The sequence below is a fragment of the Meleagris gallopavo genome, chromosome 1 (assembly GCF_905368555.1).
Source record: "Meleagris gallopavo chromosome 1, MGAL_WU_HG_1.1, whole genome shotgun sequence".
Lineage (NCBI taxonomy): Eukaryota > Metazoa > Chordata > Aves > Galliformes > Phasianidae > Meleagris > Meleagris gallopavo.
Window position 1 is genome coordinate 20,203,566 of NC_139404.1, and position 20,412 is coordinate 20,223,977.

Consider the following 20,412-nt stretch of genomic DNA (forward strand, 5'->3'; position numbering starts at 1 on the left):
ATTAAAACTGTTCCAGCATGTTAGACATTTAAGAGAAGATCATCATCCCGCTTGACATCGAAGTCATGAATTCTGTACTTTATCCAGCATTTGGAAAGACTTAGTTGACTGCTCCCAAACTCATCAGGCAAGCTCTGGGAAATGGAAGGTGAGATCGTGGGAAAAATGTAATACAAAAAAAGTACTGGAACAAATCTGTGGCAGCTAGAAGTTTATGACTCTCCCTGCTCTGCACACAAGAGACACTCGAAACCTCCTGGGGTATGACTTCCAGAGACGGGTCTTTGCTTCACACACAAATACATACGTACATATGCCCACACACAGTTACAGAGCTCAGGTTATTATAAAATACAGTTAGGGAAAGCAATGGCTTTAAGGAAAATAATGGGTTATTCGAGAGCAAAGTAACAGTTTCAAAAGGGTCTAGAAAATGAACCAAAGCTCTTATTGTTAGAGAACTATTGACTCCAGGTTTGAAAAAGTGACCTCAAGTGAGCAATGATGTACTTAGCCTGGAACTTGCAGCGCTGCATTTCATCCCAAATTGAATTGCCAATGCACAGTGAAATCTTCTACTATCAGCTCATATATTTGGGGCAAGTACACAGAAAAATACTGGATAGTGGATGCATTATCCCAAGTTAGACAAATTTCTTCTGGAAATGGAAAATGTGTTTGTGTTACAGAACTTAAGGATTACTTTAGGTTGTGTTTGTTGCTGTTTTTTTTTTTTTCTTCTATGGGCATTTAGTGACAACTAATGTTGGCATTTCTCCTTCAAGCAGTTCATAAGCATGCAAATACCTTTGGACATGGCCCAGTTAATAGCATTTAGGTATACCTTGCCTACAGACCCGCATTTAAAAGCACAAAGATACTTTATACATCATGCAGACATGTAGAATGTTCAGATCCAGCATTCTCATAATAGGGAAAGTATTACGTTAAGTGGTATTTTAGTAAATCAGTTTGTCAATAACAAAAGCATCAATATCAATGTCTTGCAAACATAAATAATTGCCACCCGATGCTGTGAAATACTTACATTCACTTTTCTACTATGTCGTCTTCACTACAGACAAGTTATTTTCCAGGACAGTGTTTAATCTTCTTACTAAATAAAAATAAAAATAAGACAGTGATTAAAACAATATCCATATTCATTAAGCGATGTTCAATCATCTTAAATTTATGAACTTTGAAATATTGATTTTAAGATCATCTATAGTGTCCCATAAACTTATAATTTGTTTATATATAGTCAATTTTATTGCATTTAAAACACAGTTTTAGCACACCATAACTTTCAATCCTGAGGCTAAATGGGGTAATGTTCTGCATTTCAGTAGCTACTGAGATTATAAATCAGATGGACAGTTGCTCAGAAATGTACAACTAATTACAACAGAACTGAGAGCTCAGCTGATATATCACCAGAAAGAATGCCTGGCATTACAGATGGGATATTGTATGACTTGGCACTCTTCTAGTGAGAACTTGAACATGCTCTTATCAATGGCAGCACTCAGCACCTCCTACGATCAAACATTTAAGAATGGAAGAGAAACAGTGCTTGTCCCTCTAGGGAAGGATAAAATACCATCTGATACTATTTAACATTACTGCATATGGCAAAAAGTGATTAAAAAATATTATTAATCTGGACTGTTCAACTTGAATATGAAGATGACAATTGTCCTTAAAGATTACCCACATCAATCCCTGTAGTGAGTGCTGAGTGCCCCAACCTGGTTCTTAGATACGGATATTTATCACTACATTTTTGTAAAAAGAATATGATGTCCATTCAAGCAGTTCACATGAAATGCCAACACAGGCACTAAAAGATCATCAAATGGAAGTCGAGCATGAAGCAAAGACCCAAACATTCAGCAAATCCACCACCTTCATCTCCAAGCCATCTCATCTCAGCGCCAGCTGAAGCTAACTTTGAGACTTGCCTGACACTGGCTCCCTGGGGAGGTAGGAAATAAACCTCAGCAGGACTTTTATTTTCCTTTCCACGTGCCCTGAGGCTGCCCAGTACTGAAATGTGCTTATTTCATTAATATTCAATGGGACTTAATTTCTTGTTTGCATTCCCCATATCTAGTTGCTGTGGTAACACATTCTTTAGGACTCCATACATTCATCTCCTCCTGACAATACAAATTGCTTGGAAGCAGCCAAGGTCCCAATGAAAAGCAGTCTGAGGAACCTGCATGCTCACAAAGATACTCAGCAAAACTGTGAGATGTAAAGCCATGACGAGTGCTGTTAGCTTCAATATTTGCATGTTCCATTAGAAGTGTTTTCCACCCAAGACAGCTGAGTGACTGTACTAGGAAGAGAGGCAGGTATGTAAAACAGAGCAGGTATGTAAAACAGAGCAAAGTGAAACAAGGATAGTGGTCAGATAGATGTAGAGAGAAGGTGAAAGGATCTTTGACCAGAAGCATGAAGTGAAGATGGAGAAGTAAACAATATCAGGATGAAGAGAAGAGTTCAGGTCAGGATTTCTCTTTTTTCATAAAGAAGGGATGAGAGAAACATGGGAGAAGAGCAGGGTGAGGTATTTGGACATCACCTGGATGACAGCACCTAAATGTAAAGAGAAGGTTTGGAGTGGATCTGAGAGACAGCACGGGAAGGGAGGCTTAAGTAAAGTGGCCAACCCATGAGACAGGCAAGAGTCTTGGATTTAGGACAAAGGGAAACAGATTGCTTTCTATGTCTTACTAACAATGGAAATAATCTGGTGCAACATATGCACAGAAATGGAAAGAAAATACAGACGTAAAAGTAAGAGCAAGGGGTATGAAAGAAAATGATCTTTTCAACAACCATCAGGAAGGAAGGAGGTGGAGGTAAGTCAACAAGGAAACAAGATTTCATCCAGCTGGGAAGTTCTCTTTGTACATCTCTTTGTATCTCTCTCCTTTAGAAGTTTTTTGCAAGCATTACTAAACAGTGATGTAGGCATTTCTAGAACAGTTGGCTCACACCTCAGCTTTGCAGTTGCAACAACAGAAGTGCCTGTAAATTGAAATTTGGCTAAGCTTGGAAAAGGAATCAGATCCTGAGCTTTCACAGTCGTGTCCAGCCAGTTATACTCCCAGTAACAAAAGTACACATCCTGCTAAACTTTATTTATTGGGAAAACAGGCTCAACCACAACTGAGGAACTGAAAGAGAGCAATCAGACTGTGTATGCGTCAGTTCTCACATGTGTACACTTAACATTTTAGTCTATGGTTGGTAACTAGCTGTGCCAGAGAATGATGCCACCCAACTGTACTCAATTTTCTACGCTATAATATACAGATCCTTTTTCATAATAGGCCTGGGACACAAGCCAGAAATCTTACTCACTGTCTCCCTACTTATTCAAACTGAGTCATCAGATTTTCCAGGTTGCTCTGCTCTTAGCCGGCATGCTGCTTTGGCTAGGTTTGGATGGACGTCAGTGGTACCATCTGCCACAAAGCTTTCTGGTTTTGTTTAGTTTTTTCCTTTTAACTTCTGCTTGTAGCACAACAGCTCTTTTTCAGTATTTTACATAGAGCACTGCAAGGAATACATCTTCCATGGCATGAGTTGGCCAGCTGGCCAGCCCAAAGTGAGTGCTTGAACTACCGGAATTAAAATATACATTCCTATCAGAAATCTTTAAGCTGGAAATTCTTGCAGGCTAACTGAAAGTCAAAAGTACCTAGAAAACATAGTGAGGTTTTCTTTAAAGCTGACAGCAACCAGGAGCACAAACAGAGCAAGTGTGGGATGAGGAGATGCTCACACAAGTTAACTTTGGTCTAACAAGGTTGATCTTGACAGAACAGCAGAGGATGCAAAGGATCTCAGGGGGTCATGTTGTCCCTTCTCTCTGCACTGGTTCAGGAGAGAAGGTTTTGCTATGGATCATCTTCCAAAGAAGGAATCAGTCTTTGAACTGCTCTTTGGAGCATCCTCTTCCTCCATAACCCTCAGAGGACAGTAGAGATGAGTGCAATTCGACCACATTTAGCTCTTATCCTGTCCCATCCCAATCTGAATGCATTTAACTGCTCCTACCTTTCTCACATAAAACAATTTCTGACTTTCAAATCAGAAGACTCCTCTAGGACAAAGAACACCACAGACATGTAACCTAGCTAAGACTGTCAGGACATGTAAATAACGCAGCACAGCTGCATACAAACTCCCTATCCTGCAAGCACCCCATACCTTATCTTGCAGCTGTGCCTCTCTATCCAGATTGAATGTCATAGGTACTGTCACTTCAAAAACATGGTTAGCTGAGGTTGAACAGCTGCATTTACATTTTGCGTGCAGCCCCAGTGCAGCATCTCCTGGAAGGACAGTGGCTTTCTGAACACTGAAAGGAACAAACACAGCACTCATCTGATTGAGCACCCAGTGCTAAGTAAAAACATTTTAAGTGCTATTTTTGCTTGTTTGCTTCTAGAGCTTTGGGGAAAAAAAAAAAAAAAGAAAAAAGAAAAAAAAAATAATCCAAATTTCTTTGAGGGAGGTTTTTGTCGGTTTGTTAGAAAGGGCACAAAGGGGTCAGGGACAGAAAGTTGTGCTATCCGGTTCCCAGACACAGGCCTTGCTCCCTTGAGCTTCAGTTATATGTAACATATTGAGTAAATGCTTTTCATATAGGCATTTATACACCCACGGGACATTTATTTGGCTGTTTAGCTAACAAGCATGGTGCACTCGATAGTCCTGAGCATATAAAATAACACTTTCAGTGTTTCTGTTTTGAGCTTAATTTTGAAAATGGATTTTCACATTTCATTTTGTCACAACACTGAGATCACATCCATATGGAAACAGGATGTAGAATTTACTATTAAAAACTTTAGGCTGTTATTAAATGTCAGCTTAAGACCCCAAACATTATAGTATTTACATCACTAATTAACTAACATACTACTATACTACAATGCTCAGCTAATTCTGCATCTCTCCTTACCTTCAGCTCCCTACTTTACGTTGTTTCTGGTCATTCTCTTCCTGCTTTCTACACCTCTTTGACCTCAGAGACACTGGCTTCACTTACAGCGTAGAATCTCCAAAGTCATCACTGACTTCCTTTCTATATCTCCTCCACTTGGCTACCTAAGGTTCAGTATTGTCATTTTCTTGAAGCTGCTCCACATAGCTCTGCCTTCAGTATGCTTACACATAATACAGTTTAAATTCTTTTGCTTTGGTTTTCAGTCAGTCTCACATACTTTTGTCCACAAATTTATGTGCTATGAAAAAGCCCTGATCTCCTCTGCAAAAATTCACAGAATATTAACATGATGATGGAAGTGTTTAATATTGCTGGATGTACCTCAAAAGAACCACCACTTTCACTCAGCCCTTTCATTTTTCTCTTCCTGTAGTTTGCAGGGCAAAAAAAAAAAAAAAAAAAGAAAAAAGAAAAAAGCACACATGCTGGAGTTTTATGTTCTTAACATTTAAGTTAAAAGTCTCAGATCAAAATCTGAGTTTTACAGACATAATACAAGAAAAAAGACCAGCATAACTCAATACTGAAAACCAAGAATTTGTGCTTCTTCAGCCTTTCTGAATATCCTTCATTTCAGTATAAGGAGACTACATACCTCATCACTTTATAGACTTTTCCACAGAGACTTTTTGACTACAGAATTAAATGCACTAGCCACTTTCTCTGTTGTCCTTTCTGACCAGACTAGAAAGCCTACCTGTTCCTTGAACAGTATTTCATTGCAAAGATCAAATAGCAAAAACATTATGCCGTGAACTGCTTGATCTCCAGTAACTCACATATTAGGGTCAAGAACAGAAGCAATTACCAATGAAGGAGAGATGAGGTATACACATTCCAGCGCCTTCAGATTGTTATTTATCAAAACCTAACAACTGATACTGGGCAAAATTATACCCTGCCTTATCACTCACAGTGGGCAAGAATCACTCTAACCAGTGTGGAGTCAGCACCTAATAGTGATCCAGCAGAACCTGATACTCATCAAGTGGCCAGGTCTCTTGGATAAGGGTTTCATCCAATGCACAGCAATGCAGAAGCAATTCCAGTTTCTCAAAAGCTATTTAAGAAATTCTTAAATCTCAACTTCTTCATCTTCCAACAGCATATTTAGCTTGGTAACATAACAAGAATAAGGATACCACAAATAGTAGGAATAACTTTTAAGCCTAAAAAGCTATTTTAGAAATATCCTCAGCTGTGAGACATAAACAAGATGCCTGGTAGAGAGATGTCATGCAAAAAAAAAAGAAAAAAAAAGGCACATATTTGGCCCATGTGATTCACTACTGCTTTTTTTAGTTGCAAAGAAACCCATTGTCCCAAACTGATACCATAAAAAGCATGTTCAAGAGTAACGTCAACTATACAAACTGTATGATTTACCTGAGGGTAACAGGAAAGGTAGATTTTTAACACAGTAACGGCAGATTTTAACACAGTAATGGCTATATATTTTTTTCATCATGAAAATGAAACTTAGCAAATCTGATGAACTCCAAGCTGTGTTTAGTTTAAACATACCTACGCTGACCCTGACTTGTCTACGTGACAAGCTCAACATTGTGTGCAAAGCCAGAGAACATACTTGCTAGGAAGATCAATACAGATTAGCAATATTCATGCTTTTAGGTTGATTTTTTTCTTCTTGCTGTTTTTTAAACTCCAGCTTGTGTACTGTGAAGTAAACGTGATACAAAATCATAAACAGCACAGTCTATGTCCTTGACTTTTCAATGCCATTTGGTATTGCAAAATGAATACCATGAGAAGCAACTTCATATCCCAGAACAGGATGTTTACACTGTCCTGTGTCGGCATCTAATCAAACCTGTTAGTTTCTCTACCCTCAATACACCCAAAGGAAAAAGGCAGGCTCTTCCAGAAGGCAGCTTAAAGTGGGCTTTTTTCTCTTATTAATGGCTAGAGAAGCATCCCAAGTGCTCATGTTAGGAATCTAATTTGTTAAAGTGAATATCCTCTTTATGTAACGAAATAATGACTTGTTAATTTTGTGACCTCTGGCTTAAAAAAAAATAATTAGAAGCTCATGAAAAAAATAATCAATGCTTTTTCTCTGATACACTCTGCACAAACAGGCAGAGACAGCAATGATCCTCTCTTCAGATGCTTCACAGGGCCTTTTCAGTTCTTAAGATAACCACACACAGACTTCCAAATGTTTTCTCCTTTGCCTTTTCTTTGAGTGATCTGCTTTCTCCATGTCTGTCAGGAGACCAGAATGGACTTATCTGAAAATTCCTGAGACAGATTTTTCATTTATAACACATACCAAGCAATACAGTCTGCCTGAGAACAGGAATCAAATCTGTAACTCTTAAGTAAACAAATGCCATGGGCTTCATATTCTAGTTGAAGGTTAATCACTACATAGTTTACAAAACGTGCACTAATCTGAAAACCAAAGGTGAAATCCTATGGTCACTGAAGCAAGTGAAAGTTCCTGTAAGGCCAGAATTCCTGTCCAGATTATTTCATGTATGTGTGTGTGCGCACATAAGCTTTAATAAGTTCATATCGTTTCACACAGAAAAAGGCTACAGATGCGACCCACATACTCTTGCACTTCCCCTGTCACCCACTGAAATTTAACTATAGCCTTGCTCGGCTGAAACACATTTCTGTGCACCTGCCCTTGAAGAGGACACTACGCTCCTGGTCCCAGACAGACGAGCCATTATTGTCCAAGGGGCACAGTGTAAGTAAGTTCAAACCCTCCTTGTGCTTTCTGTTACTTTTGTGGCTGAATTTGGACATCACTGCTTTCAAAATGTGAGGACACAGAATTGCTCTGACAGCCTCAGGGCCAAGGCTCAGTGCGCTGGGCAGGCTGCCAGCTCAGGGCCTGTGCGTGCAGCCTTCCCTCTCGCACTGAGGCTCCCCCATCAACACGAGGTGCTCCCCAGGTCACTAACGTCACCCAGAGCAGACAGCCACTACCTCCCAGCAGAGAAAGTTTACTGTTAGTTTTCCAGGAATTCAACACAATGCCGGCATGGCTACACACTGAAAATTTCCCAAAGCTTACAAGTTTAGTTTTCCCTTCACTTTTCTATTCCCTCAAAGACCTAAAAACTGTTGTTCTCTTCTGTTCTCAATTCTCTGATAGTCCTATTTTTTTCCTCTTTGGACAGGGAAAAGAGGAAGCAGAGGGAGGTATAATGAAAAATGAAGCAGATTGCCATCTATTTTTGAGCTGATTGTAAAGAACATTAAAAACGCAGAGCAGTTAATGGACTAGCTCGCATTCACCTAAGTTGTTGAAGTACTGAAATAGCTCGATCATTTCAAAATACCAGTATTTCACTGACAAGAATTTTGTGGTATTCAAACTGTGTGCAGACTTACAGGTAGCGCTGCTCTTGCCATAAAACATTCTACAGCTGCTGCTCTGTCTTAGCACAACCCCAGCAACAATCTTCCCCCAGCCTCCCCTTCACAAAACACAGCTGTTAACTGCAAACTGCAGAACACAAAAAAATCACCCAAATTGCCCAATGATCATTACTGTTCAATCAAGGTAAATTGTGAGACATTCACGGACGCTGCGTCAGAGCCTCCCACCTCAGAAAAGAAAATCAGTGTCTGTGGTATTACATCCACCCTTCATCTTCGTGGAGCAGAGGCATTCCACAGGCAGTTTTAGTTCTCAGAGCACTGATTTTCTATCGATCTGCTCTGGCCTGGATTTGAAATAGGATACCACATGAAATTGGATCCTGGGAGCCTCAAACAAGCCTAGACTTGTAGAGAAGGTTAAACAAAAGGAAAAAGAAGATTTTTTAAACACACGGTGGGAGTAAAACTAATTTTAAAATGCCCTCCATTTCTTTCAAATGGAAATAATATATTACCTCTATAAAGTCTTTTATGTAAAGCTCTTGAAATTCTTTATTACTTATACAATGCCATTGGTACACACCTCGCTTTAGAAATACGCATTTTAATAGTCAACCAAAGGGATCCAAACCACTAAGGTAATTAAGACTGTTTTTAAATTGGCTTCACTAGTAGAACTTCTGCCTTTGTGCAACTGACATGTTCTGCCCCAGTCCTGTAGTCCCTTAATCACATAGTCAGTGGAAGGACTTGCACAAGAATTTGACTATTTACTCCCTAAATTATGAAACACAGCCTGCCTTATTGGAAAATAAACAGACATGACACTGAGAGCACAAAAGAGGGAGAGGAAAAAATGTGAAGTGAAAAAGGTAGGTAAAAAGAAGAAAAAAATGTTACTGCAGGGCTTTGGCTGGCGTGGTGAGCCAGGCAGGCCTTTGCCAGAGCCCCAACAAAAGGTCTGATTGAATTTTTAGGTGTCTTCTTGACTTGATTTCTCTTGGGATAGCATGCCGCATTGTACATTTTATATCTTTTGTTTGCTTTCAAAAGCACAAAAAAAGAAATTGTCACAAAACCTGCTTTGAAACTTAATGAAAATCTCACCTTTCCCATTAAGAAAGAAGGGAGAAATGTGAGGAATGTGTAAAACACAGAACCTGCTCATTAATACAACACTAGCCTCTTGCCAGCCAGATCAGCAAGCATGAGAGCAATCCAGGTTTAAATACCAGGGATGTCTCATTTGTCCATCAAAATGAAGGAACAAAGCAACACTGCCTAATTATCAGCATTACAAGAACACTGCCCTCCTTCAAATCAAGCACAAGGGCTCTTCTCCATCTTCAGAGCCTCTCAGGGAATCAGCCAGCTACTTCTGAGCCCCCCTGCTTCCTCTGTGAGCTCTCTTCCTGATCCAGAGGCCGTCAGAGCTGGGAACCAGACCCCCTGCCTTGATTCCCATCATATGCACCTATTTAAGTCAGCAAGCCAGGCCAGCTGTCCTCCTGCATCCGCAAGAAGCACATGTACTCTGTTGCTGTTCTGATCTTAAAGAAAATAAACATGAAAATAAGGAGTTCAGTAGAGTTTTGCCTGCCTGGCTACAACTTGCTACTTACTCTGTAAGCTTAACCTATCTGGCTTTGAGGAAGCCTTCCCCGCTCCTGTCCCCAAGGTGCTGTGCCAGGGCAGATCCAAGGCCCCCCCTGGGACATCCAGCCTGCAGAGCTGCAGCTTGTTCCTCTGCAAATAGCTCAAAGGGATTTCTGGACTGCAGGAAGAGTGTAAGCTTGTTGTTTTGACTTCTCTATGAAAGATACATTCTTATTTTTTTTCTAAAAGGAACCATTCCAAACTGAGATATGAGCTGAGCTCAGACTGATACTGCCATATCTCACGGAGCAAGTCACAGCAGGCTCCATAAGCACACACTGCAAACCCTGATTTCAACCCCCTCCCATAACCTCCCCCCTCAGGACCTTAACTTTCCCAATGCTCCTGTGCACAACCAATGACTCTGAAGAACAAACGGGCTTGCAGAGTGCCAATGCAGGTCAGCTGCTAGCACACAGGGAATGCAAGCAGCAAGCAGCCAGCTGATGTGATGGCTCAACTCACCAATTGCAGTCATTTCCAGGCTAATAATCTGCTCCTTTTCTACTTCTTTCTTCCAGGCTTAGAAGAAAAGGCACAAACTACAGGAAGAAGTGTTGCTTGTTGAGTCCAAGCACTTTTTTTGACAAACTGAGGAAAACACGTTTGGTTCCACATGAAGGGAAAGACAGTATTTATAAAGGAAGTTCCCACACTTCCTGTTCAAACAAATCATTCCTTGCTGTTTTTGCAATTACAGCTCTACCGTAAAGAGAAGGGGAAAAAGAAGAGTCAGACATGTTATATTGTTTCCTTTTAAAGTCACTTATCTATGAAAAAGCAGCTTCCAGATTGGAAAGAGTTAAGCACGTGGGATAAACTGTCAAATTTTCAGTAACTAATTTACTCTTCCTGTAGGCCTGGAGGAAATCCACAGTGGCCACAAATATTCCTCACTCCTTTCAATACAACTCTTTGTGAAATGAATTTTAATGGCCAACCAAAGGGATCCAAACCACAGATGTAATTAAAGCTGTTGAAACTGGCTCCACGAAGTGCTGAGAACTTCCCTGAAACCCCTTGTGGGGCTGTCTGGAAGCTCTCACCAGGCAGCTCCCTCCTTGCCACGGCCACCGTTGTCACTACAACATACCAGGAGCTCCTTTCCTTTTTTGTGTGCGCTTCCTCCATGTGCAGACACACCTGGGGAGGAACATGAGCCAGCAGTGTGCCCTAGTAACCCAAAGAGCCAACTGTACGTGATGGGAGTGGAGGGGCAGCACCGATCTCTGCTCTGTAGAGCCAGGAGTTGGGCTCCTTGGACCCCTCCTTGGGCCAGAGGCTGAATGTTGGCTCCACCTTTGCTACCAGTGACATGTCCAAGCCAGTGCTTGGATGGCTTTGGAAGTCAACATTGCTCTGGTGTTTAGAAGTACTTGCTCTCACACTGTGTCCATCTCAGGTACCACTCCCTGGGTTGCAGAGAAAGTCTTGGCATCACCTCTCAGCCACCGTAAGCCTGACAGCCCCACTGTGCTTGTTCATAATGTTGATGTTAAAAACTTTCCCGTCCACTGTAAAACTACTTGACAACCACACACAGTGATTAAAGTTTTCAACACTAGTTGAAGCAAAGGAAGTAGGGAGATTTCTGACAATCTGTGGTAAATCAGCTTCTTATTTGAACTGACAAACCTTAATTTTTTCTGCTGTGACTCAAAGCGGTAGTCTGCTCAAAAGGTCAGTAGCCACCTGGTAATAAAGACTGAAGTCTTTATTACAACCATATCCAACATATTCTCCCAATTCCTATCCAAAGGGAGAGGATGGAAAACAAGCCCAATGTGCCCCACTGAAAATAACTCTTGAGATAAAAGATGTGATTGCTTTGGCACTGGCATCTCTCTCCTTCTTCCTGAATCACAGTGAGGTGTGAAAGGCTTGGGGAACTCCCCGCCTCTACTTCATGTTTTTTGTTCACGTTTAATTTTAGATTAGAGCACAATTGGATTTGGACTTAATTTAACCTTTCATCCAAAGAAAATCCTTCACCTTTCATTTATTAATTTCACTTGATACCAACTACAGAAAAATAACTCCCTGCTTTTGAAGTTAAATAATTCCCAGACTTTGTTTTCAAGAACCAGCTGCCCAGAACAAGGGTAAAGAACTTCCCCAAACAACTACATTTAATTTATGAACTAAAACCACTTTGAATGTTAAGATTAAAATCTATTAGTTTATGCAAACCCTAAACTGTATTACAGTGAAAGAAATTCATTGGTTAGCGAATAATTAATACAGCTTGTCATTTGTTCACCTCATGTGCCAAATAACAGAAAAGTCATTAATATAAGTGGATTGCAGAGAACAAGTAGATCCTTATAGATTTATAATTACGAAGTTGAAAGTAGCTTACAAGGGGAAAAAATCTGACAAAATTAGGTTTGGAATAAATTTAAATCCACAGTTTTGTCAATTTGGATGAAACAGCAACAGAGGGAGGGAAAAAAAGAAAAAAAAGAAGAAGAAGAAAAAAAAAAAAAAAAAAAAGCAGAGCTGCATTTTACACTCGATAGCCAGAAGTAAGGGGCAAGACGTGTCGTCAGAAACAAGAAGTCAGGTCCTTCTCAGAAACCACTGTCTTTGGACCCATGAGCAACATGCAGAAAAGCAGCTGGCCCTACTGGCCTCCCATTCCTGGAAGCAAAACATCACTGGTTGGCCAAGTGCCTCTATGTGCTTATGATGGAGGCGTGCATTTTTCCAAATACACACATGCTTCTTCCTCTCTGACATTAAGAGCATTTTTCAAGTCTGACATCCCATAGGTCCCTTGGCAAAGTATGCTTATTCTCCAAAACAATGTGCTTTGGTAAACAACACACAGATTTCCTGGGGATTACCAGGAATACTCACCTCTTGTTAAATGGCAATGTAATGAAATAAGATGATGTCAACGTCATCTTAAGAACAGTGTAAATCATTAACTGCTGTACAATTAAAAACTGATCTAATTTACTGCATTTCTTAACTCAGATACTTGGGTTGGAATGAGTGAGAATCACTTGGGTAAAACTCAAGCAAGACGTGTCATGTCACCAGTCTGATACTGCCCTGCTTTCATTCTACTTAACCATTTCTCTCCGGCTAAATCTTTGCATCATTTCAAAGGAAAAGTGGGACTTGTATTTCTTTTCCATTCTCAAAAGGGCTCGGAGATTTAAAAAGTAGCAGTATCAGGAGAATATTCATCACCTTTTAACCTTGAATTACAGTACAAAAGTTAAGAAATGAGGTAGGTGTTTTTTTATCAAAGAGTTTCTCACATGCTGTTACCAACTCCTTTGCTTGAGGCAACAGGGTAGCTATTTTTACACTGTGAAAACACTGACTTCGCATCAGATTTCCGCTCCAAACGGAAGGGTGACCTGCTTCCTCTCAACACACAAGACACCTTCTCCTTCCTTTTTCTCTTTCTCTGCCCTGTCCCTCCATGTTTTTCCCCACAGCCTTCTCTGTGTCCTAGCTGGCTAAAACAGGATGTGCAGCCAGTGATGTTAGACTTGAACTTTCTACTTCCCGACACCAGTGGACTCAGAAAGCTAGACAAAACAAGTTGTCCCATTTCTAGACATTGTCTGTGCACTGGCTGTAGGACTGAAACCTTTTCCAGTCAGAGATGATAAACGATGTGACTTCATGAAAAATGATGCAAACAAGGCTTAGCAAAGGCCTGTTCTGCACAGAGCCTTTCTTTCCTGGGTCTGTCTTGTACACACATAACATGTAGCCATGAAACTCATCTTTGCTTCTGCAGGCTACTGTGGGTCTGCATATCACAGTGATAAGTCCAGCAACCCATTCCAGACTGATGCAAATTTGGACATCTCCTCATTCCTGTCTAACTTGACTTTAAAATACTTATTACCTTGAAAACACAAATATCCTACCTAGGTTCCCAGAAGACTACCAGTCACCTAGTTTTGTTTTATGGATAACAGCCCTGCCTCTCAGCTCATACCAAAGTAGTTATGGGCCTTACAGAGGCAGTTTGTTTGCTGCTGCCTAAGTGGGCTATCTGCTCCACACCACAGGGCACAGGCTGGACACTCCTGAAGAATCAGAGCTCCAGCCCACAGTGTGAGCAAAAGCCATCTGGAGGTGGTTGTTGGCTAGTTGCACTCAGTGGCTGTGCTTGAGCAGGGGTGCCCTGCAGAATTAGAAGACCTCCAGAGGTTCTTTCCAACCTCAACTGTTTTGTGATTCTTAAAAAAGAGGTAAATCCTGAGAGGCAGATGGCTTTACTCTCTGCTTTTTCACAGTCATATCACACCTTACAGAATGGGAGTAATGTCATTTCACAGAAATTCACTTCACAGAGTGGGAAATACTTCATAGTAAGTACCGTAAGTTTAGGATTTTCCTTGCTGGAAATAACCTGCCTTCCATATAGCATCCTTGCTTGCTGGGTCTAAACAGTCTTTTTCACTTTTCAATTCTTTGTCTCCCACCAACACGCACTACCACCAGCGCATTAGCACACATTTTAAATATCTCTTATACAGAATATCAAATTGACTTTTGGACACAGTGTTATTACTGTAGACAGAGTGAGCATGCAGATATGCTTCATGTACTTGTAAAGATTTTCTCTGCTTTTACATGTCAACGTGGTGACATAAATATTCACAAAACAAGGTAGACTGTTAAAAAGCAGCAATAACTCACTTTACTTAAATGAAAAAAAAAAAACTTTTTTGTGACTGAAAGATGCACTCTGCTCCACTGCATTCAGGCAGTGGTACCTGCACAGCTTCCTGTAGGAAGTGTGAACTGGAAGTGATGCCAGGAAGGCAATGCAACGCTCCTCTTGACATCAAACCTATTTATTTTGTAGCTTATGCTGAAAAAGCACTGCATGTATTATGTTTTGGAACATGCCTGTATAGCCTGAGATCATGTCCTGGCCAATTTTGATTGCTGGGTGTAGGCAGAAACCAAAGTAACTAGAAACAAGTATTTTTGCCTCTAATTATGGAGCGTTATAGCACAATGAGGTCTTTGGTGAATCTGGCTTATTATCCCTCTCTCTAAAGAAGCTGCACCTTTGCTCAGTAGTTCCTTTCTGCAGAAATACCAAATTATGAATCTGCTCATAATCCACCCTTACTACATAATACAGCATCCCACTGCAAAGCTGTCTAACTGGCCACATATCTGCTCCTTTCACCTTTGAACAGGGGGATCAATGTGGGAACAATTGGAAGCATTAATCCCCATTTTACAGAAGGCAATACCCATTTAAGCAGGTCGGGTACCTAATGGGCTGTCAGGCTCAGGCAGTCTATCCACTCGCCTTCCCAGCTCCAAAAGTGCCTAGGACATGACTGACAGCCTCGGCAGCTGTGCACTTTGTTTCACTGCCAAAGCACTATGAAAGTCTGAGCTTGTGGCGACTGAACTGCAAATGTAAGTTGGGATAGCATATTCTGATTTCAATGAAGGAGAGAATAAGAAAAAAAGCAGCTGTGAAAAAGAGCCAGAGAAATACAGTTCAGGTGCTATTTGTTCCTGTATCACCGACACAGTTGGATCTAATAGAATATGCCAGATATCTGCATCATACCTCTTGATATGAACCCCCCCGTGACTACAGTAGCTTTAGGATACCTTATAGCAAGGATAACTGTACTTACCACGGCACCAATAGAGTGCAAGGCATGGGACCATGCACGTTTTCCAGCTCTTTTTCTGTGCCAAAGGGCTACGGTTTCAAAAAGTCCAGCCTGGAAAGCACACATTCCTGAAGCTCCCAGAAATTTCCAAGAGGTATGAGATGGGAGAGAGGCCTTTCTCTGCTCATTTAGCCATGACCTGCTGTGCAGAGTTTCTTTTGAACAGCCTCGTAAAACTGAAACATTTTTTTCTGAACAGATCACAGGTCACGTAGGCTTCCCAAGGGATATATTGGTTACAGATGTTTTCATGTAATAAAATATTCCACTCAACTGCAGTATTTCTAACTGATAATGCTAAAACTAAACCACCCTTGTCTAATGACTATGTCCCCATACTCCTGACCATGGTCAACACGGGCTCATTTCTTACCATGTAGCCAACGTAATGTTTAATTTTTTTTAAAACAGCGTGTCACAAAGACAGGTTTGCAACCACAACGTGACATCTGAACTCTTCAAATACATACGAAAAGTTCCTTTTTTGCTTCTCTGCAGAGTAACTTATGCCTTAGTCTCAAAATTATCATATTGATTTGCATTTTAAAGTTGTTTAACTTTTAAACATGAGTAATTTTAATAACTTTCCAAGATTCATTTTTTAACTTCGAGTTACTAAAAAACAATGCTTACTTGATTATCTGAATGGCACAGAGGTAATAACAAAACATTCTGTATGATTTCTCCCTTGCAGAGCTGCTATGAAAGGTTGTTGTGAGGATGTTTCTGCAATAATCACGTAGCTCACAATAAAAGTGGAATAAAAAAAAAAAAGAGGGTGAGAAGGAGATGAACATTTGTATTCAACATACGCCTATAAAATCAGCTATGGACTTCCTCAAAAACAAAATATCTTCCATGAAAGTAAAAAAATCTCCCTCAAACCAGGGCACCTTTTGCACTATACTATGTCTCTGTAAAAATTCATAGAATCACAGAATGACCTGGGTTGAAAAGGACCTCAAAGATCATCGAGTTTCAACTCCCTGCTATGTGCAGGGTCGCCAACCACCAGCCCAGGCTGCCCAGAGCCACATCCAGCCTGGCCTTGAATGCCTCCAGGGATGGGGCATCCACAACCTCCTTGGGCAACCTGTTCCAGTGTCACCACCCTCTGTGTGAAAAACTTTCCCCTAATATCTAACCTAAACCTCCCTGTCTCAGTTTAAAACCATTCCACCCTCGTAAACAGCCGTTCCCCCTCCTATTCATATGCTCCCTTCAAGTACTGGAAGGCCACAATGAGGTCTCCCTGTAGCCTTCTCTTCTCCAAGTTAAACAAGCCCAACTCCCTCAGCCTTTCTTCATAGGAGAGGTGCTCCAGCCCTCTGATCATCTTAGTGGCCTAGAGCAGTACACTCAAAACATCCATTCCTCTTTGCTCTCCATATTGCACCACCTGGATCTCGCTGCTCAGACTGCAATTAGAACCAGTAAGAACAATGGAACAAAGTGACTCCTGATACGACAATACCTCTTCTGTGTTGACGCTTCACAGATAAACTGAACCCATTTTAATTAAGTTCTAGAAGGACTGGAAATGTAATAGAAACTGAGCACTCTCTGACGAGAGAGATGTAAGCTTCTGGAGCACAACTGGCCTTGCATCAAAAGTAGAATCTGTCCATTTTTCAGAAAATGCAGAAGTTAGAAAACCCTGAAAGTAGGATGTTTCAGCAAGATCAAACAGCCATTCTTCTCAAAACTATGCAATGTCATGATCCAGATATTCACTACTTTAATGCTAATTTTCAATGTTTAACATCAGTAGAACACTTTATTTCTCCCAGAGCTAACTACAATCACCAACCTTGATATGCAAGTTTTTCAGCTATCAAATTTAAACATATGCTTGTGCCTGGTAAAGAGATGTCACTTTGCATTCCTGCACCAATCAGAAGCATGCTTTAAAGACTCAGTAGATAACCCGCAAAACCCCACTCCCCACTTGAAAGGACAATTCAGTCTGCAGTCAGTGAAACTAGAAAAATATTATTCAGATCAGCGGAGATGCCTCCTGAATACAATGAGTGTGAATGTGGCTTCACTGGCTGGACAGCATTTGGAAGAGCTTGACTTTGTATGGCTCTGAGCATGCAACAGGAAAGCTTACGTAGGGGACATTCTTTCCATATTCCTGCTAGCCTGCAAGTCACTGTACTTCTCATAGTCATATTGGATCAGCTGTATGGCTAACCTGAAGCTAATACAGCGGTTAAAACTGTCAGTGTGTGGGAGGCAATGCTGCCTCTCTGACAGCCCCAGCACTCGGGAGCGAAGCCATGCTGCAACAGAGCAACTCTTGTAGCTGAGAATGATGACATCCAGGACAGGAATGGTGCACTGCATTGTGACTTGTCACTCTCTGAAAAAAATTGCAGTCCAGTTCTCCAAAGCATACGGTCACACACAAAAAACAGAAGCCTAATCTGCTGATATTTCTTTTTTTTTTTTTTTTTTTTTTTTACTGTTTTAGCATTTTCAGGGCAATATGACTAAGCAGCAAGAGCAGTGGTTGCTGAACACCAGTGACTTGAAAACAGCACAGCTAATCTTCCAAACTCAAATACTCCTTTCCTCTTCTTTTAAATGGCCTCTAGCTTGGTAAACACCAGAAACATGCAGATATAGCTCCTTTAAGACCCAGCTCCCTGCAGTTAGATCACCTGGGCCCACCAGCAGACCTGAACTTCCAGCACTGCCCCAGAAGCTGTCTTCCTGCGGGACATGGCCATCCACCTCCGGCTGCCACAGAACCTGTGGCTGTCTCCCCTTTCTGCATTAGGCCTCATTATTTTTGCTGGCTGACACGACTCCGTGGGCAGCAAATCTGTATTTATTTTAGCCTGTCATCGTGTGAGTAGCAGCAAAAAGCACACAGGCAACAATCTTGAAGACCATCTGCAGGTGGGGACGAAAGCAAAGCAAAACTTTTTTGAGATATTCTGCAACTCCTGACACAGACACAAACTTACAATTCTGCAGGGTGGAAAAATATTATCCTGAATCCACATAGGGTATGTTTTGTGATATATCTTTGTCTTGCTCCGGTTGCTTAAGGACATCACCCAGAAAGCACAGCTAATGAAGATTTGTAAGTGCGCCTGTTGCTCATCTGTCTGCCTTCCCCAGTGCCTTTATCTGCACAGTCAGTGTCATATCCAGAGCTGCACACTGGCTTTCCTCAATGTTTTATTTTTTAAATAAATGTCTAATTAACTCATCCTTTATTTTAAACAATCCTATGCAGCAAAATGCTCCAATTAAAGACGGAATGTCTACTAATTTAAGCCCAAAGATTCTGCTAAGGCAATTTTCATGAATTCTAAAAATAGAAATGCATTCATAATTTTTTCCTCTCTTTAATTAGGCTTTTTTTTTTTTTTTTTGCCTTGAATTTAAATATCCCTCTGCAGCATCTTCAACTGCATTGCAGTAGCAGGAACAAAATGCAAAGCACAAGAAACATAAGGTGGAAGATGACTTGTCTTCTTAGTTGATCAACTCAAAGATGAGTGTAAAAGTGGAGGCATGTGTCCCCCAAAACAGAAGTGCTGCAATTAAATAGGAAAGATTTCAGAAAGATGCAGCTCTCAGGACCAAAGAAACTTCTGGTTGATTTGTGTATAGAGAGATCTTGATCCTCATCTAATCCATAGCCTTAAGTGACATGGAAGAAAATAGCATTCTGGCAGTCAAGGTAAAGGTGATGTAACTAATGGTACAGTAGGCAGACTGAGGGCAAATCAGTTCTGAATGAACTGAAAAATACACTAGATAGGGCTCCTTGAAAAACATTACTTATAAGAGTTACAGAATACAAGGTCATGCTTCCTCACGTACAGGTTAAACTTGTAAGATGGTGAACTAATCTGGAAAGCAGCAACTTGAAGAATGACTTCAGGGCCACGGGGAGCTGCAACTAAAACTCCAGCAGTGATGCAGTGCCTGAGACAATTAATGAGATCTTTCAATACATGAGCTATAGAAGACACAAAGTGAAAAACGTAGTACTTCAGAGGAACATTACCAGGAACAGGGGAAGTCAAGGTTAACCAGGGCAACAGAATAGTGAGAAAAACATCTTTAAGTGGTAGTCACTAAGCTGCTGCCTGCTTTGCCTATGCCCAAGCTGAGCTTCCTCCTCTGGCTTCTGGCAGAGGCAGCAATGGGAGGGGATGCAGGAACCAGCTCCTCCCGGCTCTGACCACACTCACTCTTCCTTCCCCCTGCATCTGCTGGGGTAGCAAGCCCAGATCTTCTGTGTGAATTTCTCTTACCCTCACCCCTGCAGTGGCAAAAACTCAGCTTCTCTTATGTGACTGAGAAGCCTGGGGCTGCTACTGTCACTTCATTCGGCAATACTGAAATGATTACAAGCATCCACACCCACGTCTGGCATCCATTCTTCACAAAAGATATCGAGAGATTGGAAAGGGTTTAGGAAAGAGCTGCAAGGATTCAGTCAGGAAAATATGCTCTAAAGCAATAGTCAGAAGTAATTGAGCCTATTTAGTTTTACAAAGAGAAAGTTCAGCATGTCTTGATAAATACTTACGTTAACAAGAGACATTTAATAAAAGACACAACAAAATACAAAGCTGAAAATGGAACTTTGAGACCAAATTCAGGCTAAAAACAAGGGGGAACTGTTAGAAGTGAATGCAATTAAGCCACTAGAACCTTTTA

The 20,412-nt window shown here is 41.0% G+C and overlaps 1 protein-coding gene across 4 annotated transcripts in view; it reads right to left on the reverse strand.

Moving 5' to 3' along the window:
• PLXNB2 (plexin B2) overlaps positions 1 to 20,412 on the reverse strand; it is a 249,335-nt gene that overhangs the window by 113,405 nt on the left and 115,518 nt on the right. For all 4 annotated transcript variants that reach the window (XM_085218291.1, XM_085218311.1, XM_085218302.1 and 1 more), the window contains one exon: positions 1,049 to 1,117. In XM_085218291.1, the coding sequence (XP_085074417.1) occupies positions 1,049 to 1,050 (2 nt within the window). In that variant the 5' untranslated portion in view covers positions 1,051 to 1,117. The remainder of the gene's footprint in view (positions 1 to 1,048; positions 1,118 to 20,412) is intronic.